The sequence below is a fragment of the Lipophrys pholis genome (genome assembly GCF_963383615.2).
Source record: "Lipophrys pholis genome assembly, chromosome: 20".
Lineage (NCBI taxonomy): Eukaryota > Metazoa > Chordata > Actinopteri > Blenniiformes > Blenniidae > Lipophrys > Lipophrys pholis.
In genome coordinates this window covers 21,406,860-21,431,859 of record NC_137648.1, presented here as the reverse complement: position 1 = coordinate 21,431,859, position 25,000 = coordinate 21,406,860, and the positions used below count along the sequence as shown (strand labels likewise).

The window sequence follows — 25,000 nt, the reverse complement described above, 5'->3', positions numbered from 1 at the left end:
GGCTGGTCCTCCTGGTCCGAGTGGGGTGAGTGTCTGGGGCCCTGCGGCGTCCAGAGCGTCCAGTGGTCTTTCCGCAGCCCCATCAACCCCAACAGGCATGAGGACCGGAGGGCCTGCAGGGGCATTTACAGAAAAGCCCGCCGGTACGTTTCCTCCTGCCATGATGTCACTTGATCTGGTTCATCTGGAAAAATAAATCACTGATATTTAACAGCAGTTGTTTTGGTTAGAAAGTAATGTTTCCCCACTTTTCAATTTGAAGTGTTCAAAACACAGTTTTCGTGTGTGTGTGTGTGTGTGTGTGTGTGTGTGTGCGCGCAGCTGTCAGACGGAGCCATGTGATGACTGTGAGTTTCAGGGTCGGTCTCACGCTGTGGGGGATCGCTGGCGGTCCGGGGAGTGTCGGTTGTGTCACTGCCTGCCCAACCTGACGGTGCAGTGCTCGCCGTACTGTCCGTACGCCGTCAGCGGCTGTCCTCAGGTACGCTGATCTCCGATGGGCTTCCGTGTGTTTTAATTCAGTTAATAAAAGTAAAGATTTTGGTCTAAATCCATATTTTATATATATCAGAAAAGTTTATCTTTCATTAAAGAAACCCTGAACATACAACACATTTGTTTGAATGTAAAGGTGTGTGTGCTTTGCATGTGTTTTCCAGTCACTATTACACACACACACACACACACACACACACACACACACACACACACACACACACACACCCGCACACACACTGACTGAGCTGTTTGTGTGTGCAGGGTCTCAGGCTGATTCCAGGAGAAGGAGACCACTGCTGTTATTGTCAAGGTAACCTAAAAACAGACTTCCACCATAAAGATTTTGGCCCCGTTTACACGACGGCGTTTCAAGTTAAAACACATCGTTTTTGCGTTTCCACGTTTTGACGGCAACATTGTGTTTACACGGAAACAGCAGGATTTCCGCTGGAGCCCGAGCGTTTCTAAAAGTTATATTCAATGGCTCTGAGTAAAATCTGATATTTGTCTGATGTTGTTTGTAGCCTCCTTCATTCCTTCTGATCATATAAAGCTTCTTACTGTGAACATCCTCATCATTGGGGTTTTTGAACAAATTATTATAAACAATGATTTTTTTTCTTCAATTGCATCAAAAGTTTCTGTGTTTTATTTCTGTGAAAGGAGTTCTGTGTTGTGCTGTAACACAAGGGTTCTGTGTCATATCAGTCTCATTGTTCTGTAACTTGCAGGGCAAAATGGCAGCACACTGGTGACAGCTGCTCCAGTCACTGTGACCTCCAAAGCAGCAGAGGGCGCCACACCACTGGTTCCCACATATCCACTTCCTCCTGGAGGTCAGTTTGGGAGGAGCTTTATAATAATAATAATAATAATGATGATGATGATGATGTATATATATATATATATATATATATATATCGGCTCTGGCGCCCTGCGACCCTGAACAGGACAAAGGGGTGTAGATGATGGATGGATAATGATGTTTTCTGACCTCCCTGTATGTTCAGATGAGTGTTGGTCTCCTCTGGGACTCCAGACTCTCCCGGCTTCCAGTTTCAGTTCCTCGTCCCAGCAGACCGGTCACCCCCCCGACGCAGCCCGGCTCCACGGCTGGGACCCTCACAGGGACCTCCAGGTAACCTGCAGGTCATGTTTTAGTGTCGGCATCACCTGCAGGGGAACATTCACGGATAAACAGAGAATAAAGAGGCCGACAAGATAAAAACACATTAAAGTGAATTTAAATGTGAGTTAAAGAAGAGAGTGCTGGCTGTGATGAGAACGCGCTCCACCCCTCCAGGTTCGACAGCCTGGTTCTGCAGTAATCAGAAAAAAGAAAAAAAACTGACCACATGTATCCACTTTCAGCTCTTTAGCCTCGATTATCATGTGAAAGACAGTTTGCTCCACTTCGTGACACTGACAGGAGTAATACAGTCTGAACCCTAAAGACATGTCATCATGTCCCAACTGAGACAAGGCATCTGCACACAGTCCATTGCGTCTCTTCATGAATACGTTTCCCTGAAGGCCACCTCCTAAGAATTAAGATAGCAAGCCCTCTGTGTTCGGGTCTCTCTGAATTCTCGAGAAGATAAATCTTAACTTCATCTGTATTAAACTGCATCTTCCTCGAGTCCAGTGAATTCCTTCCAGCTCTTCTCCAGAATTTATTCAGCATGTAGGGCATGTTCTGCACTGTGGCTGATTGAAACTGAGCTGAAAGCATCAACCGGCGCTTCAGCTGTCCTCTGCTGTTGTACAGGGCTGGAGTCCAGAACCGGAGGAGTACAAGGACCTGCCCCAGCGGAGCCCCGATAGACACAGCGGCTCCCCGCAGAGCCCCTACCTGCAGGTCGACCTGCTCAGACCCTACAATGTCACAGGTAAACGTTCACCTGGCTGAAGACGAAGGAGCTCGGTGGAAGTGAGCCTCTGTACGTCGCTGTGTCTCCTGCAGGTGTGTTGACGCAGGGTGGAGGCGTGTTCGAGACGTTCGTGTCCAGTTTCTACCTGCAGTTCAGCTCTGACGGGAAACAGTGGTACACCTACAAAGAGCTGGTCACTGACGCTCGACCCAGAGCCAAGGTCTCACAGGACTCTCTGAAAAACCCTCCTGCAGCCGACTCTGTGACCGTCTTATCTTCTGACCCATGCCGGCTCTCTCTCAGGTGTTCGTGGGTAACCACGAGGATCGCGGCGTGGCGGAGGTCCGGCTGGACCGGATGGTGTCGGCTCGGTTTGTCCGTCTTCTGCCTCACGACTTCCAGAACGGCATCTACCTCCGGCTGGAGGTGATGGGCTGTGGAGACGGAGACGGTCAGTGGTCTGCGTGAAGCCGCTTCCATCAATCTGTGTACACGTTAGATCCAACCGAGCTCTGTGGTTTGATCTCCAGGCGACCAGTGGTTGACCTCGCCCAGCCCCCCCACGCCCGTCTCCCCTGCAGGCGGCTGCAGAGAGAAGGAGTACCGCTGTGGTAATGGCCGCTGTGTGCCGGCAGGTCCTCTGGGAGTCGTCTGCGACGGAGTCAACGACTGCGGGGACGGATCGGATGAGATGTACTGTGGTAATCTGCTCAGCCTCCATCCCTCTGACCTCTGGAATATCACTTACGCTTCATTTCACACTCACAAAATAACTATTGATGCGCGGACTTGTCCCGATAACCATTATGCTGATATTTTTAAATAAGATTTTGCCGACATTGTTCATCCACCTATGCTTCCGATGGTTCCAGTTTTAACTCCTGCTCATATGACCAACGTTAAAAATTCATTACAAACGGTAACTTTGTTATCTGTTTCTAAAACTCTGAAAAATCTCCACACAGCAAACATGTTTGATTTTTCCTTCTTTTACGTTCATCAGCATGATGATGTCTCTTTTTTTACCTTGACGGTTTGGCATGCTAATAGTGTACTCATAGCGTGCTTGTAGTATGCTCATAACATGCTCATAACATGCTCATAACGTGCTCATAGCGTGCTCATAGCGTACTCATAACGTGCTCATAACGTACTCATAGCGTGCTCATAGCGTGCTCATAGTGTGCTCATAGCATACTCATAGTGTACTCATAACGTGCTCATAGCGTGCTCATAGCGTGCTCATAGCGTACTCATAACTTGCTCATAACGTGCTCATAGCGTGCTCATAGCATACTCATAGTGTACTCATAACGTGCTCATAACGTACTCATAGCGTGCTCATAGCGTACTCATAACTTGCTCATAACGTACTCATAGCGTGCTCATAGCGTGCTCATAGCATACTCATAATGTGCTCATAGCGTGCTCATATTGTACTCATAGCATACTCATAGCGTACTCATAACGTGCTCATAGCGTACTCATAACGTGCTCATAGCGTGCTCATATCATACTCATAGCATACTCATAGCTTACTCATAACGTGCTCATAGCGTGCTCATAGCGTATTCATAGCGTGCTCATAGCGTGCTCATAATGTGCTCATAGCGTGCTCATATCGTACTCATAGCATACTCATAGCGTACTCATAACGTGCTCGTAACGTACTCATAGCGTGCTCATTGCATGCTCATAGCGTGCTCATAGCGGGCTCATAACGTACTCATAACGTACTCATAACGTACTCATAACGTGCTCATAGTGGATTCATAGCGTGCTCATAACACTCATAGCGTGCTCATAGCGGGCTCACATCGTACTCATAGCGTACTCATAACGTGCTCATAACGGACTCATAGCGTGCTCATAATGTGCTCATAGCGTGCTCATATCGTACTCATAGCATACTCATAGCGTACTCATAACGTGCTCGTAACGTACTCATAGCGTATTCATAGCGTGCTCATAGCGTGCTCATAATGTACTCATAGCGTGCTCATTGCATGCTCATAGCGGGCTCATAGCGGGCTCATAATGTACTCATAGCGTGCTCATTGCATACTCATAGCGTACTCATAACGTGCTCGTAACGTACTCATAGCGTATTCATAGCGTGCTCATAATGTACTCATAGCGTGCTCATTGCATGCTCATAGCGTGCTCATAGCGGGCTCATAACGTACTCATAACGTACTCATAACGTGCTCATAACGGACTCATAGCGTGCTCATAGCGTACTCATAACATGCTCATTACGTGCTCATAACGTACGCATAGTGTACTACGAAATGAAAATAACATCCGACCATCTGCATTTTGTTCTATTGTTTATCACAGATACTGATGTTGTGCCAATATCATACTGCATCCCTGAAAATAACCCAAAGTGAATCATGCAGGTACGCAGCCCTCCCCCACTGCTGTCAGCCCCCGCAGCTGCCTCTTGGGGCAGTTCTCCTGCACCCCACCAGGGGGCTGCATCGACGCGGGGCAGCGCTGTGACGGCATCGCTCACTGTCCCAATGGAGAGGACGAGAATGGATGTCACCACGACAACACCAGCACCCAGGCAGACAGGTGGAGGAGATACTGAGCATGAAGGAAGTGTCAGTGATTTCTATCACCTGTATTGATCGCTGCTTGTTGTTGTTGTGCATCGACAGGCCGTACAGCCCCACCCCCGCCCCCCTCAGGACTCCATCCATGGCCGCCGTCAGCTATCCGGCCACAACAGTGAGGAAGCTTTCATATACGAAAACAGATTTTCCAAAATCTGGTTTGGTCTTCCTGGGGTTTCTACGATGAAATTATGTCCAGTGTGATCTGAATTGTATTTTTTAGATCAGGGGTGGAAACCATAAACTGTCCCACAAAAGGCTCCAATGTGGCCAAACCACCAAGCAAATTGGGAAAATTTCAAAAGTAAACCTGAGTTGAGATGTTTACTATCAACATCCAACATCGTCACGCTGTATTTAAAACAAATACAGGAGAAATAAATGAGAACATTTTCATGCAATGTCAATATTTTAGATAATTGAAAGCGGAGAATGATTTTCACTGTTTAATGCATTAAAGGTAATAATATAGTTGTGACTCATTCATTCCTTCATGATGTGTTTCCAGGTTGGAGGTCCGGGGTATCACGGTGAGTCTCGCACACATTTAGATCTCCAGACTTTAATGGTGATCCAGTCTGACGGGTGTTAATCCATCACGTGTCGCAGGGATCTGCTCCTCTCCTCTTGGCCTGGAGGACGGGAGGATCCGTTATGGTCAGCTCAGCTCGTCCTCACATCGAGCGAACAACCCCGCTGACGCTGGACGCCTGAACATCGTGCCCAACGTGTGAGTGAGCGCTCCTCTGTCCCACTTCCTCTGTTCATCAGAAGCAGCAGTGGTTCTTCACGACTGAGAGTTTATAACTAAAGACGCACCGATACCGGTGTCAGGTATCGGCTCCGATACTGCTCAAAGTAGGGCTTTGTGGTATTTAATAAGTAGCTGAAGGTCAGTATTCGACCTTTCTAATCATTGCATCCCGAGTTCTAACTGCCTATTTGTTTTGTTGCCTGCAGTCAGGTGATGGAGCCTGGGTGGAGCCCCTTACCCACTGATTCTCAGCCGTACTTCGAGGTGGACTTCCTGGAGCCCACATGGGTGTCGGGGTTGGTGACTCAGGGCAGCAAGCGTATGTGGGGGTACCTCACCAAATTCCGGCTGGCTTTCGCCCTGCACAGCAGCCTCTTCACCGACTACTCTGAGAACGGGCGGCCCGGCGGCCCTGCCAAGGTGTCTGCAGCAGCGGGTTGGGTTTTCTTGAAACCCGGAGGCCTCGTGTTTAAACGTGTGGTTGTTTTGTAGGTGTTTGAGGTGCGGATGGTGGGCAGGACACCGGTGACCCGCTGGCTGGGTCGGCTGGTCCGAGCACGCTACATGCGCATCATCCCCACGGAGTTCAGACACACGTTTTACCTGCGTGTGGAAATCCTGGGCTGCAGAGGAGGTGAAGTAACCCTTAACAAAGCTTCTAGATATTAACTCAGGCCGACAACGTTTCCAGTGAAAATTTGTTACATTTCGATCTGGAAAACGATGTCTGTCTCCACGGAAACGGGAGAAAGACTGAAAATTATGCAGTTTTCATGTTGGACCACAAGGTGGCGCTATTTGTTTCTGTATTGAAACCACGCTCACACACATGCAGAGAACAATCCGCTCTAAGCATTAACCATGGGAGAGCTGTTTCCTGTATTTCTGCAGAGGAGCTGGTGACACCGGGCAGTCTGAGCACGTCGGCCCCTGCTGGCGGGAAAGTGCAGCGCTGCGAGCCGGGCCAGTTCTCCTGCGTGTACAGTGAAGAGTGTGTGTCTGCGGCTGTGCTGTGTGACGGGCGTCCGGACTGCAGGGACCACTCCGACGAGATCAACTGTGGTAACGCTCTGCTCGTATCACAAACACCTCCTGTAGAGGAATGAAAGCGTAAAACATCGAGTCTTTGTGCAACAGGAACAGCTGCCACCGGAGGCTTCCCCGGCCTGCAGAACCAGACCAGCGTCACAGGGAGGCCTGGAGTAGCAACAGAGCCCACCGTCCTGCAGAACATCACCATCTCCACAGCTGGTGGATATACTGTGATATGATGTGGAACACATACATTCATATGTATAATGTAGACTGGTCATTTCCTCCTATACTCTGTCTGATTCTTATGATCTTATTCTATATTTACTTCATCCTGCTGTTCTCATGTATACTTTGCAGTTCATATCTAATATTTTGTGAATGCTGGCACACAATTACTTTCCTCTTTGGGGTCTCCTTTCACCTATTAACTATTACTGCTCCTTTAATAACACTTTTGAACTATTACTGCTACTTTATCGATACGTTTGAACTATTACTGCTACTTTATTAATACTCTTTCAACTATTACTGCTACTTTAATAATACTTTTGAACTATTACTGCTACTTTAAATATAATGAGCAAAGTGAATCACAGGGTCATGATTGTTTTTTGTTTTTATTGCAATAAATTGTAAGAAAAGGTGTGCATCAAATGAATGATACCACAGTTGGATATGTGACAGTACTTTATACTCAGTGGAAACATACGAAATATCATGATGTTAAAATTCCACTTTTAACCATTTTCCAGTTGTTGTGGTTTAAGAATGTTTGGTTTAGTAGCTCCGGACTTTGTCAGATTGCTGTTGTTCTTGTCTGCAGCATTAATTCCAGAGGTGATAACTCTTCCATCTGCTCCCTCAGGGGTCACTACAGGTCATCCAGGACTTCATGTCACCACGCCGCGCCACCCCGGTAGACCCGGTCTTCAGACCTCAGCGGGTGAGACGATGAGCTTCTTCTCCTGCCGACTCTGAGCAGCAGACAAGATCTGAACTTAGTTATTCTCTCACCTTCAGCCCCGCCTGTCACCCCCACCTCCCGCGGTGGAGGCCTACCCAGGGTGCTTTGCGTTGAGGGTCAGTTCGCCTGCCGCTCGGTCGGCTGCGTCGAATCCACACAAGTGTGCGATGGCAGACGGGACTGTGCAGACGGGTCGGATGAAGAACGCTGTGGTAGGAAGGAAATGGATGGAGGGATGAAGACACTCGTGTAGAGTCTCAGTCTGTTTATCCATCCGTCCATCCATCCATCCATCCATCCATCCATCCATCCATCCATCCATCCATCCATCCATCCATCCATCCATCCATCCATCCATCCACCCATCCATCCATCCATCCATCCATCCATCCATCCATCCATCCATCCATCCATCCATCTATCCATCCATCCATCCATCCATTGTTTCTGAATGTGGTTCATGTCAAATATTTATTATTTGTGTATTTCTCCGTGTTCAGGTGGGACACCGCGGCCTGTCGTCACTCCACCACGTCCCCTGGTGCCCAGCCCCTGCTCTCCGAAGCAGTTCACCTGTGCGAGTGGTGAGTGCGTCCACCTGGACCGGAGGTGTGACCTGCAGAGGGACTGCGTGGACGGGTCGGACGAGAAGGACTGCGGTAATGTGCCTCGAAGACCTCGGGAGCCGTGCTGTGGTTAAACAGAGCTTCATTCTTCTCTTCTGTCTGCCCCTGCAGTGGACTGCATCATGTCCCTGTGGACGGCGTGGAGTGCCTGCAGCGTGTCCTGTGGTCTGGGCTCCCTGTTCAGGCAGAGGGACATCCTGAGGGAGGCCCTGCCTGAGGGCTCCTGTGGTGGAGCCCAGTTTGACAGCAGAGCCTGTTTCCCTCAGGCGTGTCCAGGTCTGTGAGCTCCACCTGCACAAACTCATCATAAACGCCACGATGCCACAGCCCAGCTGGGGCCCAGCGATCCCTGATATTCACATTATGGTTCAACTATGAGACGAACATGAGTTTCCCTGAAACATTCGTTGTAGAAACACAATAATTCTGCCATTATGTTGTTGCTATACGTACGTTTAAAGTCAAAGAGGACAGTGGATTTATAACTGTCATCAGGGTATCAAACTAATCTTAGTTCAGGGGCCACATACAGTCCAGTTTCATCCTGATTGGACCAAACCGGTAAAATACTGCCATAATAACCTTTAGATTGAAACTTTAACTTTGCTTTAACCTTTAGTGCAGAGTATACTTGATGAAAAAGTTGAATTTGTTGTCATTTTCTGTAGTAATTTATTTATTTTTTTTCTGAACATGTTTACAATTTTGATAAAACCTTCTGGTGCAAAATACAGTTAAAGGTCCCAAAAAAATAACTTCTCCTGTAGCTGTTGCATTCTGGGTGTTTTTACAAACTCCCCCTGGCTTTGAGGCTAATTCGATAGCAACCAGGATGGTAGCTTTCATGGCAGCGTCGCCGATATCTCATCTCAGGTCTCAGTGTTGAGTTTTATTTTCTTTTTTAAATCAATATTTTCTAGTGATGGTTTTGGCCCACAGGCTTTATGTTTGACACCCCGGGTGTAGCCAGAGAGGTTTAGTATTCTTTATTTTCTTCTATAAAGACAGCTGGTTTGTTTTGAAGTTGTTGAAAAAGTGTAACTGTTAATGTCAATTACAAAGTAAATCTCACTGTTCTGATAGCAGCAGAATGCAAAACGTGGAGATTTTCTGTATATAACAAGTTTAATAATTCCTTTTTTTATTCAAAGTGATCGCTTCCATGATGAGATTGTGACTCTGTGCTGCATGTATTGTTTGCTCCAGTGTTTGCTGTGTCGGTAATGTCTCTGTATCCCCGTCAGTCCACGGTCTCTGGTCCGACTGGACCGAGTGGTCGGACTGTGACGCCCGGTGTGGAGGAGGCGTCCGGCAGAGAAACCGGAGCTGCTCCGCTCCTCCTCCGAAGAACAACGGCCGGGACTGTGAGGGCATGAGCCGGCAGAGCCAGAGCTGCAACCAGCAGCCCTGCAGCAAAGACACGAGCACGCAGACAGGTGGCGCCGCAGCTCACCCTTTCTGTCCTTCCACCTGTCGGTCTGCAGTTTCTCACCTGTCGTCTTTACATCCTCCCACGGCGGCGGCTCAGGTTGTGTTGGCGGCATGACGCTGGTGACGGAGGACGACTGCCGGGCTGGAAGAGCGGACCCCTGCCCCCCCACCTGCTCACAGCTCAGCTCCACCGCCAACTGCACTGCAGCCTGCGTGCCGGGTAGGTCCCAGAGCTGCAGCCTCCACAGCTCCAGCACGTCATGGAGGGAACGTTAACACAACAACCATTTCAAGTGAAGACGCAACATTTTGGTTGTGTTTTTTTTTTTTTTAAACGATAACAGTGCTCCGAGCCAAATGCAAGTTTTTGAAAACAGCTTCCAAACACTGCAGAGAGGTGAAAACAACTCTTTCTGGAAACGCTGCTACACCTCCACACCACGGCCGTCGTAACTAGTAGTTCTGCACATGCTCAGTAGAGCCAATCAGAACAAAGGTTCCTCCGTGGTGTCATGACTCCCAGTCCATATTCTCCTGGACTTGGTGCTTTTATTTTGACAGTCACCACAATAACAATCAAACTTGGTAGTTATATTTTGACAGTCACCATAATAACTGTCCAACTTGGTGGTCTGTCCACTAGAATGTCCGTCCCATTAAATATTAGAGCTCATTGTTCTCTGCAGCATGTGTGTGTGCTTTCAGTACTAAAACTAACAACAGCACCAACTAGTGGCCCAACATGCCAACTACTTCGTTTTCAAAAGGTTGCCTTGTAAACACAAAACTTTAATGAAACTAAAATGCAAAGCAATTTGTTTTTATTTGAATGGGGGTGATAAGAAGAAAGTGTAAACGTGGTGTGGAGGGAAAAACAGGAAGATAAACAGATCCTGCAGCCGGTCAATAGAATCCCTTTATCCATAATGATTCTTACTTTGTAATCATTAATAAGAAATCAGAGACATACTATGTGTTTCATTATGATGTGTTTTAACAGATCATTACTAAAAAGTAAATCAAGCTTGACAGCTTCAGACACTTTTAGGAACCTCAAGATGCAGCCTATGAAAGAAAATAAGGATTAAACATAAAATCATGTAAAACAGTTCAGGAAGTCTGGATTTTGACCCATGCGGTTGAATATTACTAATTAGGGCATTTCAGCTCTAAGATGCTCAAAAGAGACAACGACTAAGAGAAACAAATAATTCAATTTATCAGAAATACATTTAATGTTTTCGTTAACATTTTGCTGGAAAGCCCTCAAAAATCCCAGAATCTGTTGGATATATTTGATTCAAATTGACGACTGCATGGAAGCAGTGAGTGCAGCTCCGGTCTGTGTCCAGGGTGTCGCTGTCCGTCGGGCCTGTACCTGCAGGACGGCCGCTGTGTGAACTCCAGCCGGTGTGTGTGTCAGTGGGACGGTGGGACCCTGCAGCCGGGTCAGGTGACGATCCGGGAGCGGTGCTCGGCCTGGTGAGAAACGGCTGTACGTACTTATATGACACAGAAGGTGGGAATATTTGAATGTTTGTTTTGCTTCCACCAGCACGTGCAGAGACGGGCTGGTCTCCTGCGACTCCTCCGGCTGCGTGTCGGCCTGTCACTGGTCCGCCTGGTCGTCGTGGTCGCCCTGCGACGTGACCTGTGGTCTGGGCCTCCAGCAGCGCTACAGGTGAGGCTGATTTATTAACATCCTGCCCTGTGGGGGAGTTTTCCTGCAGACTCACTATTCCTCTGTCATTAAATGATTCGTTGGTCTTTGCGCCGCCGTCCTCAGGTCTGCGGTGACTCCAGCGGGATCAGTTGGAGTCCGGCCCTGCCCAGGAGACTCGTCCGAGGCCCGCCACTGCTCCGCCTCCTGCCTCCCCGGTACTTACACGGAGGGTTAAATATACATTCAACGTCTCCCACCCCCTGCGTGGTACTGTTACAGCACTGGGCAGCTCCTTCAGTGACAGGCTTCTCCACCCGCCGTGTCTGAAGGATAGATACCGCAGGTCCTTCCTTTCTGCTGCAGCCAGACTGTTTAACCAAGCCTGCTCCCAGTAGATCGCAAAACACACCCACAAACCGGACAATTCATTCCTACCTCTGTGCAATAATAATTTATGGGACAGTAACATGTCCATCCATCCTACTTTGCAGGTTTTGTAGATTTTTGTTCTGAATCAATCAAAAAAAACGTGTATTATCCGAACTGGTGACTGTAAATGACCTGTAGCTGTGGGTGTGTCTCTATAAAGTGGTGGACTCAGTGTGAGCTGACATGGTGTTCTGACTTGTTTATCAAAGACAGACGCAAAAATAAAGTATGTAAGGTAGAGTTAATCTTAACCTGATGCTCATACCGCCTCAGTCATTGGAGGTTTACCTGAAATGGAATGAAATCTTCAGTTCAGGATGTGAAGCTTTCAGACGTTTTTCATGCATTTGAAGCTGATATGATAAGATCCTCTGTCCTCCTCTCGTGCAGCGCTCCCAGATGGAGCCTGGAATAAATGGACCGCCTGGTCAGACTGCAGTAAGACCTGTTTTAACAACGTAGACGACGTGGGAATCAGACGGAGGTTTCGTAGCTGCAACGGCACGATAGCGTGGTTCAACCACACATGTGACGAAGACACGGAGGAGCAGGAGCCCTGCAACACCGTCCACTGTCCCGGTACGTCTCGGCTCTGTGGCCAATCGGCCTTTCCTCGGACATTCATCCTCTCACGTTGTGCGTGACGTTGTCTTCCCAGTGCACGGTGGGTGGTCGGACTGGTCGCCGTGGTCTGAGTGCTCCTCCCTGTGTGACTCTGGTGTTCAGACCAGAGGGAGAGTGTGCAGTTCACCTGCAGCGCAGCACGGCGGGAGCAGCTGCCCCGGGCCTCACATCCAGACGAGAGATTGCAACTCGCACCCCTGCTCAGGTAAACACGGTACACAACGCTCTGGACAGTAACAATACGTGACAGTACTGTGGGTTTCCTCTCAGGTGTGTGTCCGGACGGGATGACCTTCATGACGGCGGCACAGTGCCAGGCTCAGGGGGGCGCGTGCCCCCGGGTGTGTTTGGACATGACCTCGGCGGAGGTGGAGTGTGCCACCGTGTGTTACGACGGATGTTACTGCGCACCGGGTTTCTACCTGCTGAACGGCAGCTGTGTGCCGGTGGAGTGGTGCCCGTGTTACCACCAGGGGGAGACATACCCAGCCGGGAGCAGCCTGCCTGTGGACGCCTGCAACAACTGGTATGGAAACAAACGTAAAAATGATTCCTATCGAAATGAATTCTTCCGTTGAAGTCTGTGATTGCCTCTTAAACAGTACCTGCACCAATGGAGAAATGCAGTGTGGGTCCGTCCCCTGTCCAGGTGAGTTCAACCTAAAACTCTGAGCTTCTTTCAATGCAACCGTTTCCCTGTTTGATCGTTTTCTTTTCGTCCTGATCCAGTGGACTGTGGCTGGAGCAGCTGGACTCCCTGGAGTGCCTGCAGTCGGACATGTGACGTCGGTGTAAGACGGAGGTATCGCTCCGGGACGAACCCCTCACCAGCGTTCGGGGGTCGCCCCTGCAGGGGGGACAGAGTTGGGATCGACACCTGCAGCATCGAGCCCTGCTTCGGTAGGAAGAGTCGCGTTGCTCACCTCATTTTAACATCGACATACTCATTGTTATTGTATTAGGCGTTTTCACTTGAAACATGTATACGAAGCCTGACGCTGCTGCTTATGTTTCTGTACAAAAAGCAGGAAGACATGACTTACTCAATACCCCATCTAGTGGTAATATCTGGTATTACATAACTGATGTTAGCCTGTTAACTCTGAGACTTTTGTTCCCAAAGTATGCAAGCTTTTTCTGGCAGTATGTGGAGGAAATTCATAATCTTTTGAATATTAAGTGACTTATTTAATAGACTAAACTTTAAAACAACATATAGCTGTTATTTTTGCTTCATATTTGTCCTCATCAGTTCCTCTTCCTGTCACAAATTCGGATTTGAAAAATAAACAAAACAGAAATGTGATCAGGAGGAAGTCTATACAGACTTTTTTCTATGTGTGAAGGAGTTAAAGATCCCTGGACCTCCTGGTCAGAGTGCTCAGTGACGTGTGGAGGAGGCTACCGGACCAGAACCAGGGGCCCGATCCGGGTCCACGGAACCTCGCAACAGTTCAGCGCCTGTAACCTGCAGCCCTGCGGTACCACAACAACCACTCACCTTCTAGAACAACTAATTACTCAATGTGTCACCTCGGCAGAACTTGGCTTGTGTACTTTACATCAGTAAAACGGTACAGCTCTCGTTTTTAGGCAATTTTACAGCCATAAGATCTAAATAAATCCAGGGAAAATAGCATAAAAAGAGTTTCTGGTTTTTGTCTCTTTTTTTGTATGTGTCTCATTGTGTTTTTTGCACAAGTGAATAATAAAATGAATCATGTTATGAGTGTTCGCTGATTGTCTCTGCAGGAGCAGGCAAGGTTTGTCCGGCAGGCCAGGAGTGGACGCAGTGTGTGACGGGTCCCGTCTCGTGTGCTGACGTCTCCATGGAGCTGAGCAGGAACTGCACGCCAGGCTGCCGCTGTCCCCAGGGGGCCGTGCAGCAGGTGGCCGAATCACTCGCGCACACACACACACACACACACACACACACACACACACACACACACACACACACACACACACACACACACACACACACACACACACACACACACACACACACACACACACACACACACACAGGATTCATCTGTGACCAGATCTTTAACAAGCCTCTCCACTGGCAGGATGGAGTGTGTGTGCAGGACTCGGCCTGCCGCTGCGAGCTGGAGGGAGAGCAGTACAAACCAGGAGACACCGTCCCATCAGGCTGTAATAACTGGTGTGTAATAGCTTTCGGGGGGGTTGCTCTCTCTGCTTCTGTATGAGTATGAGTGATATAAATAAAACTCCTTCTTTCAGCACATGTGAAGGAGGAAGGCTGGTGAACTGCTCTCGTATCGCCTGCACTGGTCAGTAAAGTTCAAATTATCAGTGTCAGATAATCAGATAATCATAATAACTCGCCCCTCCTTGTCCATACAAACACTCTCCAGCTGAGGGTCAGTGGTCCTCCTGGACCCCCTGGGGTTCCTGTTCCCTCTCGTGCGGACCGGGTCTCCAGTCTCGGTACCGCTTCTGTCCCGGAGTGCGACATGCGGCCGGCGGCGGCCCGCCATGCATCGGCCCCCACCGAGAGGACAAAGTCTGCATCGTCGCCCCGTGTGACCGTGAGTTCACGCTGACTCGGACCGTTTCTTCAGATGAGGTCGTCGATGTGATTGTTTGTGGTGCGTTCGCTGTGTTCAGGCGACGGAGGCTGGAGTCCCTGGACCGACTGGACTCAGTGCAGCAAGTCGTGTGGTGGGGGGGTGCGAAGCCGCAGGAGAGACTGTGACAGTCCCAGTCCAGAGGGGGGGGGCAGCTACTGCGAGGGTCTGCGGACTGAGGTCACGGTGTGTAACGCTGACCACTGTCCAGGTACGGCCGGGAGGACGAGAAATGTTACCATGAAAAAATTATATATTATATGATGTATGATAATGTGTGTCTGTGTCTGTGTCTGTTCTGTCTCTGTCTCTGTCTCTGTCTCTGTCTCTGTCTCTGTCTCTGTGTCTGTGTCTGTGTCTGTGTCTGTGTCTGTCTCTGTCTCTGTCTCTGTCTCTGTCTCTGTCTCTGTGTCTGTGTCTGTGTCTGTGTCTGTGTCTGTCTCTGTCTCTGTCTCTGTGTCTGTGTCTGTGTCTGTCTCTGTCTCTGTCTCTGTGTCTGTGTCTGTGTCTGTGTGTGCTCAGTTGCTCCTTGTTCCCAGGTCCCAGGCACAGCATTCAGTAGTTGCGGCCCGTCGTGTCCTCGCTCCTGTGACGACCTGTCGGTGAGTGTCACCGTCATGTGACATCTTACCTTCTCCTTCTCGTCTCGTCCAGTGAACACCTCTCCTCCTCTCCTCCTCTCCTCCTCTCCTCCTCTCCTCCTCCCCTTCTCCCCTCCTCCCCTCCTCCTCCCTCCTCCAGCACTGCGAATGGATCTGTGAGCCCGGCTGTTACTGCACCGAGGGGAAGGTCCTGTCGGCCAACGGCAGCATCTGCCTGCAGCGGGTCGACTGCCCCTGTCTGGACCTGGACTCTGGAGTGAGGCTGCTTCCAGGAGAGACCACTCAGGCCCCCGACGGCTGCAACAACTGGTCAGAAACACACACACACACTCACTGCATGAAGAGCTCAGATAGAATGACCGTGTGTTTGTGTGTGTGTTTCAGTACCTGTGAAGGTGGGAGCTTGAACTGCTCTACTGACCCCTGTCCAGGTGAGTCCTCCGGTTCTGTACTCAGTCAAAGTCTGAAGCTTGGTTTAATTCTATGTTTCTGCCGTTGTTCAGTGTCTGGAGGCTGGTGTGGCTGGTCCGAGTGGACCCCCTGCTCCAGGACGTGTGGGGCAGAGTTGGTGTCCCGGTACCGGAGCTGTGGCTGCCCCGAGCCCCGGGCCGGAGGGGAACCCTGCCCTGGAGAGCAGGAGACACACAGCGGAGTCGGGGTCCAGATCCAGAGACAGAGCTGCCCCGTCGTCACCTTCTGTCCAGGTACTGGACCGAGAGGAGGCCCAGGGTTTACTGAGCCTCGTCAGGAGACTGTTTCCTTCGTTTAGTACTGAAAACACACACACACACACACACACACACACACACACACACACACACACACACACACACACACACACACACACACACACACACACACACACACACACACACACACACACACACACACACAGGCACACATGCAGTGGAGAACAATGAGCTCTAAACATTAAAGGAGACATATCATGCTTTTAAATCCTTCCTTTTTACATATAAATCATACAGTTGTGGTCTATACAACGCGGAACTGCAATGCTTGGGTCTAAATTCCTCATTATTAGAGCTCCACAGGCCCCTTTTCAACCCCTTTTCTGATGTGCTTCTGAGAGCAACTCGTTTTGGGGCGGTCTCTTCAAATGCAAATGAGACACTTCATACCCCGCCTCCTCTCCAGGTTGCAGAGGTGACACTCGGTTCAACTCCACCCTGTTCGGCCATCTTTGTAGTTTGATAGAACAGATACAATTATCTAGCGGCGCAGAAACTTTATATTCACACATTATTTACAAAATGTCAACAATGGAAGATTTGTCCATCCAGCCATACATGTTGGAGCCAGAGTCGGACCCGGCGGAGCGAGATTAAAATGACGATGATGCACCTGCAGAACAACGTCTTCATATGGATGTAACGCAATGGTGTGTTACTATATTTACACTAACTTCTCCATCCATGCCCACTACTACAATACTGCCTGTATTACAACGACTATTTAACACAGAAGTTACATTATAATCTAAAACGAGCACACAGCGCTAACATATGAAGACGGTGCAACTGCTAATGCTAACAAAACAATGACAGGGACTTCTTATCATCACACTTTTTAGCGTTATATACAGCTTACCGAAGTGCTCTGTTCGTCGTCTCCATAGATAGAAGGAACTGACCGCTCAATCAGACCAAGTCTTTCGGCAAATCCTTCTTTATACTGGCGGAGGTTGCTGAAGCAGTCGTCCTTAAAGTGATTCGCGCACACAAAAATGACCTTACCCACAGATGTGGGTACATTTCTGTGGAAAATAAAACTCAACCAGGCACTTCGAAAAGGTTCTGATGCTGGGAGACGGTGTAACGAAGCTTGTGGGTTACTACATCCAACAACCGAACATTTCGACTTATCCTCTCGTAACTTCGGTTGGACTACAAAATCGCAGCGAGAAACAAAAATGGCGGATTGCTCGAAATGTCGATGTCCTAATTTGGCAGTTCCGCTGAGAATACTGTGACGTCATTGTTCAAAAAACGTAATAGAGAATAGAAAAATCGAAACCGATCGCAAAATATGACCAAAACAGAATATAAAGATATCAACGGAGCACCTGAAGAGACTACTTTGAACTTTTCTGTACTTCTAAACACTCTAAATATACAACAAAATGCATTTAAGGGCTAAAAAAGTGGATTTAGCATGATATGTCCCCTTTAACACTTGGAGAACACAGACATTGTCGAGGACAGACCACCAAGTTGGATTGTTATTACGGTGACTGTCAACATAATTTTCAAACTGCATTGTAAACGTGAAACTTTTCTGAAACAAAAAGTTTTTCACCTGAAATGTTTTTGTGTAATCAGGGCCTCGTTAAAAAACATTCCAACATGTGTTCATTTATTCATTCTGTGAGTAATTATTGACACAATAATCAAATTAGATTCCTCACTATTTCCACTGTTTCTTTTTATTATTTCTTTAGTCTTTTTTTTTTTTTTTTACACTTCTTGCTTTTGCTGCCTGCGTTTTCTCGAATCAGCTTCTTTTGCAGCGACCTGTCCTGGTTTCTTTTCCAGTTTCTGATCCTGACTGCCTGACCTGCAGCTTCTGTTCCTCCTCCTCCTGTAGTTCACGGCTCGTGGAGTCCCTGGTCCTCGTGGTCGGTCTGTGACGGCTGTGCCGGTTCGTCCAGTCGAAGCAGAGTCTGTAACAACCCTCCAGCCAGGTTCGGTGGTCTTCCCTGTCTGGGAGAGAGCAGGCAGACTCGCAGTTGCTACGACAACACCACCGACTGCTCAGGTCGGTGTTACAGACATTACAAGGTCTGATGAGGAGTCATCAATAACTGGGAAAGCTGTTCTCCTCTAACCCCTCCATTCCCCCATGTGTTTTGAAGACTGTGGTGGTGGTGTGGATCAGTGGTCCTGTGGGAAGCCCTGTCCCCGCTCCTGCTCCGATCTCCATGGCGATGCGGAGTGCCTTGATGCCCCCGGATGCTCCCCGAACTGTGGTTGCCTTGGAGACCAGGTGCTGCAGGACGGCGTGTGCGTGGACCAGGATGAGTGCCGCTGCAAATACCACAACAGCTCGGCCACCGGTTCGACCCCCGTTCCGCTCACCAGGGAGATGAAGCTGTGAGGGATTCTTAGCTGCTCTGTGATTGGTCTGTTCTCTCTGTGCAGGCGGTCTGGATCCCACCAACACTTCCTGGGTCTGGCCCGGCGGATTGGACTGGGAGACGATGAATCCTGGAGAAGACATGGTCACTGACTGTAAAAACTGGTACAACTCAAGCTGAATCATTCATTTTGTCGTCTTAAACAAAATTTATATTTTCTTTTTCACTGACAAAGTGAAGCGGGATGTTTTTACTTGGCTGACATGTTTCGACTGCGTCTGCAGTCTTCCTCCTTCACTTGACATGTGATGGTTTTTATCAGGTCGCCGGCCTGACAGACCTGTCAGAATCTGTCAGAATCACAAGATCACAAAAAGGGTCAGGGTCACAATTTCGAAGGTCAACAAACACAAACGGTGGATGAAGAAAGCCATCGAAATCAGAAAGTGGACAACCAGGAACCAGGACAAGGGGGCCACACCCTCTCACACACCTGAGACTCCATCCTCTAGAGACCATCGGACGGCTGGGGCGTGGCCAGCCTGTCAGATTCTGACAGAGCTGTCAGGCTGGCTACCTGATAAAGGCCACGTTTACATGTACGCCGGTTTCTAGAAGAACGGATATTTCCCCTCTCTGTTTACAAAAAAATTCTTCATTGGCATGGACCCTCATATCCACCTGGTTCAGAGCTGCTATGAGCAGCCAAACCTTTAGGGGGCAGTGTAACGAGAAGCATGAAGCCATGATAGCCACTCAGAATTCTGGAAAAAACATGACGTCCTGAATTGTGACCTAAATCTACTTCTCTTTAGATGCAAGCGGAGACACCCTCCTCACTGTTGGTACTAATGCAACCTCATACCCACAGAAGTCAGTTTAATTTTATTTCTATTGCTCCAAAACAATTTAGACACTTTCACACAGAAAAACCAACAATTCCACATGAGCAAGTCAAGGAGAAGGAGGAAAGGAAAAACTTTATTTTAACAAGAACAAATGCAGATTCAGGTTGGGTTGAGAGGATAGAAGGAGAGAAAAGGATTTGGCAGACAGACAGATATAAATCCACTAGCTGCAGATGTGTTGGAGCCACAAACTTCCAGTTCCACTGTCGGGGATCCTGCAGGAAGTCATCCTGAAATAATCCTGATCTGATGTGTTGTGATTCCTCCTCGTCAGCTCGTGCCAGGCCGGGGTCCTGCAGTGCGTCTCCGTCCCTGGCTGCCATGTGGACGGAGGGTGGAGTCAGTGGGGGAGCTGGACCGAGTGCTCGCTTCCCTGCGGGGGAGGACTGAAGTTTCGCAAGCGTTTGTGTGACAACCCGCCTCCCCAGAGTGGAGGACGAGGCTGTGTTGGAGCGGACGACCAGCAGAGGGACTGCAACTCTCACCTGTGTTCAGGTAGCTGCGGTGACGAGGCATTAGGAGTGTCCGGCGGCGTGACGTCCCACGGCTTCGTGCTGACAGACGCTCTGTGTGTTGTGCAGACTCGGCCGGTCCCTGGCAGCCCTGGTCCGGGTGGTCCAGCTGCTCCGTCAGCTGCGGGGGTGGGAAGCAAACCCGCTCTCGTGTCTGCAGATCTCCGCCCTGCAGCGGCTTCAGCCACCAGAGCAAAACCTGCAACACTCACGTCTGTCTGGGTGAGGTCAAGTACACCGCTCACATTGGAAAATAAATATCATCACATATTCGTTCCTTCTCGAGGGCTCATGGGAGTTCGCCCAACCATTCCACATTTGTTCTGTGGATCTGGAGAAGGCGTTCGACCTTGTCCCTCGGGACGTCCTGTGAGGGGTGCTCCAGGAGTATGGAGTCCAGGACCCTTTGCTAAGGGCTGTCCGGTCCCTATACGCCCGGAGCAGGAGTTTGGTTCGCATTGCCGGCAGTAAGTCGGACCTGTTCCGCATGCTGTTCTGCATGCTGGCCTCCGGCAGGGCTGTCCTTTGTCACCGGTTCTGTTCATAACCTTTATGGACAGAATTTCTAGACACAGCCAGGGACCTGTGGGGGTCTGGTTTGGGGACCACAGGTTCTCGTCTCTGCTTTTGCAGATGATGTGGTCCTGGTGGCTTCATCAAACCAGGACCTTCATCGTGCACTGGCGCGGTTCACAGCCTAGTGTGAAGCAACTGGGATGAGGATCAGCACCTCTAAATCCGAGGCCATGGTTCTCGACCGGAAAAAGGTGGCTTGCCCCCTTCAGGTCGGTGGGGAGCCCTTGTCCCAAGTGGAGGAGTTCAGGTATCTCTGGGTCTTGTTCACGAGTGGGGGGAAGATGGAGCGTGAGATCGACAGGCGGATCGGTGCAGCGTCTGCAGTTATGCGGTCGCTGTATCGGTCCGTCGTGGTGAAGAAGGAGCTAAGCCAAAAGGCGAGGCTCTCGATTTACCGGTCGATCTTCGTTCCTACTCTCACCTATGGTCATGAGCTTTGGTTCATGACCGAAAGAACGAGATCCCTGATACAAGCGGCTGAAATGAGTTTCCCTCCGTAGGGTGGCTGGGCGCACCCTTAGAGATAGGGTGAGGAGCTCAGTCACCTGGGAGGAGCTCGGCGTAGAGCTGCTGCTCCTCCACATCCAGAGGAGTCAGAGCTGAGGCTCAGGCATCAGTTTCGGATGCCCCCCGGACACCTCCCTAGGGAGGTGTTCTGGGCATGTCCCTGCGGTAGGAGGCCTCGGGGCACACCTAGGACACGCTGGAGGGACTATGTCTCTCGGCTGGCCTGGGAACGCCTTGGGGCCCCTCCGGTAGAGCTGGAGGAAGTGTCTGGGGCGAGGGAAGTCTGGGCATCTCTGCTTAGACTGCTGCCCCCGCGACCCAGCCCCGGATAAGCGGAAGACAATGAATGGATGGATGTATGATGGATTTCATCTTTTGGGTTCTTTGCATGGAAAATAACATTTGCAAAATAACCACATAACCTGTATTAATAGTTTCTTGGTTTCAACTGTGTTTTGGGGTGAAACAATTTCTATTTTATCCATATTTTCCACTTTTCCATCATTGATCTGTTTTGGGATGCATCGATAACGAGTATTGGAAAAAACCCTGGAACAAAAAAATATATGGCAGTGCCACGTTTAATAAACTATTGGTAAAAATTTAATTAATAGTATTCTAGTAAAACTTGAACTTTCAGTTAGTTTTTTTTATCAGATGTGTTGCAATGCCACAGCCCAAAAAGTTTATTGTGTTTAAGTGTGAGATAAATGTCAGCTGAAATATGAAAGTATCGGATGAAAATTAAACATTTTGAGAACAACAATATTTAGATTGGCATTTAATGAGTACTAATATTGGTACTTGATATCGGCATCGGCGAGTCGGTAAAGGTCGGTACTCGGTATTGGCATTGGCAAGTAGCTAAAGGTTAGTACTAATATTGGTACTTGATATCGGCATCGGCGATTCGGTAAAGGTCGGTACTCGGTATCGGCATTGGCAAGTAGCTAAAGGTTAGTCTTAGTATGGTACTCTGTATCAGCAAGTAGCTAATGCAAGTATCGGTACTCGGTATCGGCATTGGCAAGTAGCTAAATGTTAGTACTAGTATTGGTACTCGATATCGGCAAGTAGCTAAAGGTTAGTACTAGTATCAATACTCAATATCGGCAAGTAGCTAAAGGATAGTACTAGTATCGGTTCTCAGTATCGGCATTGGCAATTAGCTAAAGGTTAGTCTTAGTATGGTACTCTGTATCAGCAAGTAGCTAATACAAGTATCGGTACTCGGTATCGGCATTGGCAAGTAGCTAAATGTTAGTACTAGTATTGGTACTCGATATCGGCAAGTAGCTAAAGGTTAGTACTAGTATGGGTACTTGGTATCGGCAAGTGGCTGATCAGATTTGATGCAGTGGATTTGGGATAATCTGTTGATGTCTGCAGCTTCAGACTGCCTGTGTTTCCATGGCGACGTGGTGATGGTCTGACCCCCTCTCTCTGGTCCTGGTCCTGGTCTCAGACGTGGGCTGTCCTCCGGGCCGGCTGTACCGGGAGTGTGAGCGTGGAGAAGGATGCCCCTTCAGCTGCGCTCAGGTCAGCGGCAGAGACGGCTGCTACTCGGACGGCTGCGAGGAGGGCTGCCACTGTCCTCCACTCACCTTCCAGCACCGGGGGCTCTGCCTGCAGGTGAGCTCCACCAGACCAGATTATTACTACGTACTATTACTACGACTGCAGCACCGAGTTTCTCTGTGTCCTCCAGGAGTGTCCCTGTGTGGTGGACGAAGAGCTGCTGGCCTCTCTGCACAGCGTCTCCACCACAACGTTTCCGCTCTTTCACAACGTCTCCGAGGGGACGGAGTTCCTCTCCGGAGACACGTTGATGCACGACTGCAGCACCTGGTGAGCAGAGGATCTTTATTATTACAGCAGAGAAGTGTCAGCCATGTTTTCTACTGCTTTTATCCAAAAGCTCCACTTCTTGGTCATTGATTTACTCTGAGATATTGACAGGAGACTGAACTTCCAGTGCACGTCCTTCATGTCTTTACGGGTATAAAATAACATCCGTAAAGCGCCCATAAACATCCTTTCCTGGGTTACACAGATTTTCAGTCTGTTTCAACATCTTCATGAATATGTTCTCTCCTCGGGGTCCATTTATATTTATACAAGGATTTCAAGTGAAAATGCAAAACTAACGGTGTTTTGTTTGTCTATTGTTCGTGCACTGCCCGTCTATTGGTAACAATACAGTATTTATTTTAAGACAATCAGACCTTTAAGCCCTCGTGGGCCACATTAAATAATGTGGCGGGCCACATTTGGCCCGCGGGCCTTGAGTTTGACACATGTGTTCTAGAGTGTCTCCAGTCTTCTGGACTCCAGTGTCGGTGTGCTTTACACCACTGCATGCCATGGAAGCAATTGAAACTTCTGAATTCAATGACCTGGAGAGCGGAGCAAATACTTTTGGCAGTACAGTGTATTTGAACTTGGGTTCAGTGATCATCCAGAGATCTCAGAAATGAAGCTGTCGCTCCTTCAGCGTCTCAGTCAGAATCGTGTTCTGGTGGTTCTTCCTGTCGACAGCGGCTGTGAACATGGCCGCTGGAACTGCTCGCTGGAGCCCTGCCCTGTGGACGGGGGCTTGTCCCCCTGGGGCCCCTGGACCCCCTGCTCGCTGTCCTGTGGTGGTCTGGGACTGAAGACCCGGTCCAGGGCCTGTACGCACCCGGCTCCGGCCCACGGCGGGAGGGACTGCCGGGGTCCCCGGCTGGAGTCCACCTACTGCCAGGCCCCCGACTGCCCAGGTACGGAGGCGGCATCATGATGCATGTGCAGCTGCTTCCATTACGGCGGGTCGTTCTGTTAAAGCAGTGCTGTTTGCGTTTTGCAGCCGTCGTGTCTCCAACAGAAGAACCGTCGACATCAGGTGACACCTGCAGTTTTCAGAATGTCTCCACAGTTTGACTGAAACGTGTTTGAAAATAATCCGGGATTATTGATCCGCCCTCGCCTTCTTCACTGACTCTCCTTTGTCTTCATCAGACGAGGATGAAGGTTTCTCTCCCTGGTCTTCATGGAGTCCCTGCACACAGACCTGCACCGACGCTCTCAATCCGGCTACAAAGTCCCGCCAGCGCCTCTGCAGCGCCCCCCCCTGCTCTGGAAGCTCCCACCAGGAGAAGGCCTGCAACCTGCCGCAGTGTCCAGGTGAGACTGGCTTCGGGGCGTCGACCAGAAGATCACCACAAACTAACCTGATGCCTCTCTTGTTCTCTCTCCCCCGGAGGCGGGTGTGTGGGGGCGGACTGCGCTCAGAGGAACTGCTCCTGGACGGACTGGGGGGACTGGGGGTCTTGCTCGCGGTCCTGCGGGGTCGGTCAGCAGCAGAGGATCCGGACCTTCCTCGGACCCGGGGTCAACGGCTCGTGGTGCGATGACATCCTGGGAGGAAACCTGGATCACCGCTTCTGTAACATCCGGCCCTGCAAAGGTCAGCGCAGCACCGAGGACCCCGAAGACACGCCGTTCTCTAAGACCGCGGTTACATGGCAACGCTTTGAAAACAATGACTGTTTACATGGAAAATGATATAGTTAACATGTTGGGCCACTAGTGGGTGCTGTTGGTGGTTTTTGTGCTGAAAGCACACACACATGCAGCAGAGAACAATACGCTATAATTAATATAAATAATCCATTAACAATGGGAGTACTCAGCTTTTTTCTGCTTTTTCACT

General features: G+C 49.4%; 1 protein-coding gene across 1 annotated transcript in view; it reads left to right on the top strand.

Moving 5' to 3' along the window:
- Positions 1-25,000, top strand: part of sspo (SCO-spondin) — a gene marked incomplete at both ends in the record, with an annotated part of 82,517 nt that overhangs the window by 20,427 nt on the left and 37,090 nt on the right. Inside the window, 51 exons of the mRNA XM_080489978.1 lie at positions 1-143; positions 322-481; positions 760-808; positions 1,230-1,334; positions 1,509-1,636; positions 2,267-2,387; positions 2,462-2,589; positions 2,673-2,820; positions 2,900-3,070; positions 4,772-4,949; positions 5,036-5,099; positions 5,499-5,520; positions 5,600-5,720; positions 5,951-6,164; positions 6,237-6,378; positions 6,636-6,806; positions 6,882-6,995; positions 7,645-7,722; positions 7,800-7,955; positions 8,244-8,402; positions 8,481-8,645; positions 9,614-9,805; positions 9,898-10,020; positions 11,153-11,282; positions 11,356-11,481; positions 11,587-11,678; positions 12,283-12,471; positions 12,551-12,721; positions 12,787-13,042; positions 13,119-13,165; positions 13,246-13,416; positions 13,863-13,997; positions 14,269-14,405; positions 14,589-14,683; positions 14,764-14,813; positions 14,898-15,071; positions 15,151-15,321; positions 15,633-15,712; positions 15,852-16,021; positions 16,097-16,143; positions 16,216-16,416; positions 18,317-18,487; positions 18,585-18,785; positions 18,871-18,970; positions 19,989-20,209; positions 20,296-20,448; positions 22,775-22,941; positions 23,018-23,157; positions 23,848-24,068; positions 24,307-24,471; positions 24,551-24,754. The exon at positions 1-143 is cut by the window's left edge and continues 8 nt beyond it. Of these exons, the coding sequence (XP_080346104.1) occupies positions 1-143; positions 322-481; positions 760-808; positions 1,230-1,334; positions 1,509-1,636; positions 2,267-2,387; positions 2,462-2,589; positions 2,673-2,820; positions 2,900-3,070; positions 4,772-4,949; positions 5,036-5,099; positions 5,499-5,520; positions 5,600-5,720; positions 5,951-6,164; positions 6,237-6,378; positions 6,636-6,806; positions 6,882-6,995; positions 7,645-7,722; positions 7,800-7,955; positions 8,244-8,402; positions 8,481-8,645; positions 9,614-9,805; positions 9,898-10,020; positions 11,153-11,282; positions 11,356-11,481; positions 11,587-11,678; positions 12,283-12,471; positions 12,551-12,721; positions 12,787-13,042; positions 13,119-13,165; positions 13,246-13,416; positions 13,863-13,997; positions 14,269-14,405; positions 14,589-14,683; positions 14,764-14,813; positions 14,898-15,071; positions 15,151-15,321; positions 15,633-15,712; positions 15,852-16,021; positions 16,097-16,143; positions 16,216-16,416; positions 18,317-18,487; positions 18,585-18,785; positions 18,871-18,970; positions 19,989-20,209; positions 20,296-20,448; positions 22,775-22,941; positions 23,018-23,157; positions 23,848-24,068; positions 24,307-24,471; positions 24,551-24,754 (7,237 nt within the window). The remainder of the gene's footprint in view (positions 144-321; positions 482-759; positions 809-1,229; positions 1,335-1,508; positions 1,637-2,266; positions 2,388-2,461; positions 2,590-2,672; positions 2,821-2,899; positions 3,071-4,771; positions 4,950-5,035; positions 5,100-5,498; positions 5,521-5,599; positions 5,721-5,950; positions 6,165-6,236; positions 6,379-6,635; positions 6,807-6,881; positions 6,996-7,644; positions 7,723-7,799; positions 7,956-8,243; positions 8,403-8,480; positions 8,646-9,613; positions 9,806-9,897; positions 10,021-11,152; positions 11,283-11,355; positions 11,482-11,586; positions 11,679-12,282; positions 12,472-12,550; positions 12,722-12,786; positions 13,043-13,118; positions 13,166-13,245; positions 13,417-13,862; positions 13,998-14,268; positions 14,406-14,588; positions 14,684-14,763; positions 14,814-14,897; positions 15,072-15,150; positions 15,322-15,632; positions 15,713-15,851; positions 16,022-16,096; positions 16,144-16,215; positions 16,417-18,316; positions 18,488-18,584; positions 18,786-18,870; positions 18,971-19,988; positions 20,210-20,295; positions 20,449-22,774; positions 22,942-23,017; positions 23,158-23,847; positions 24,069-24,306; positions 24,472-24,550; positions 24,755-25,000) is intronic.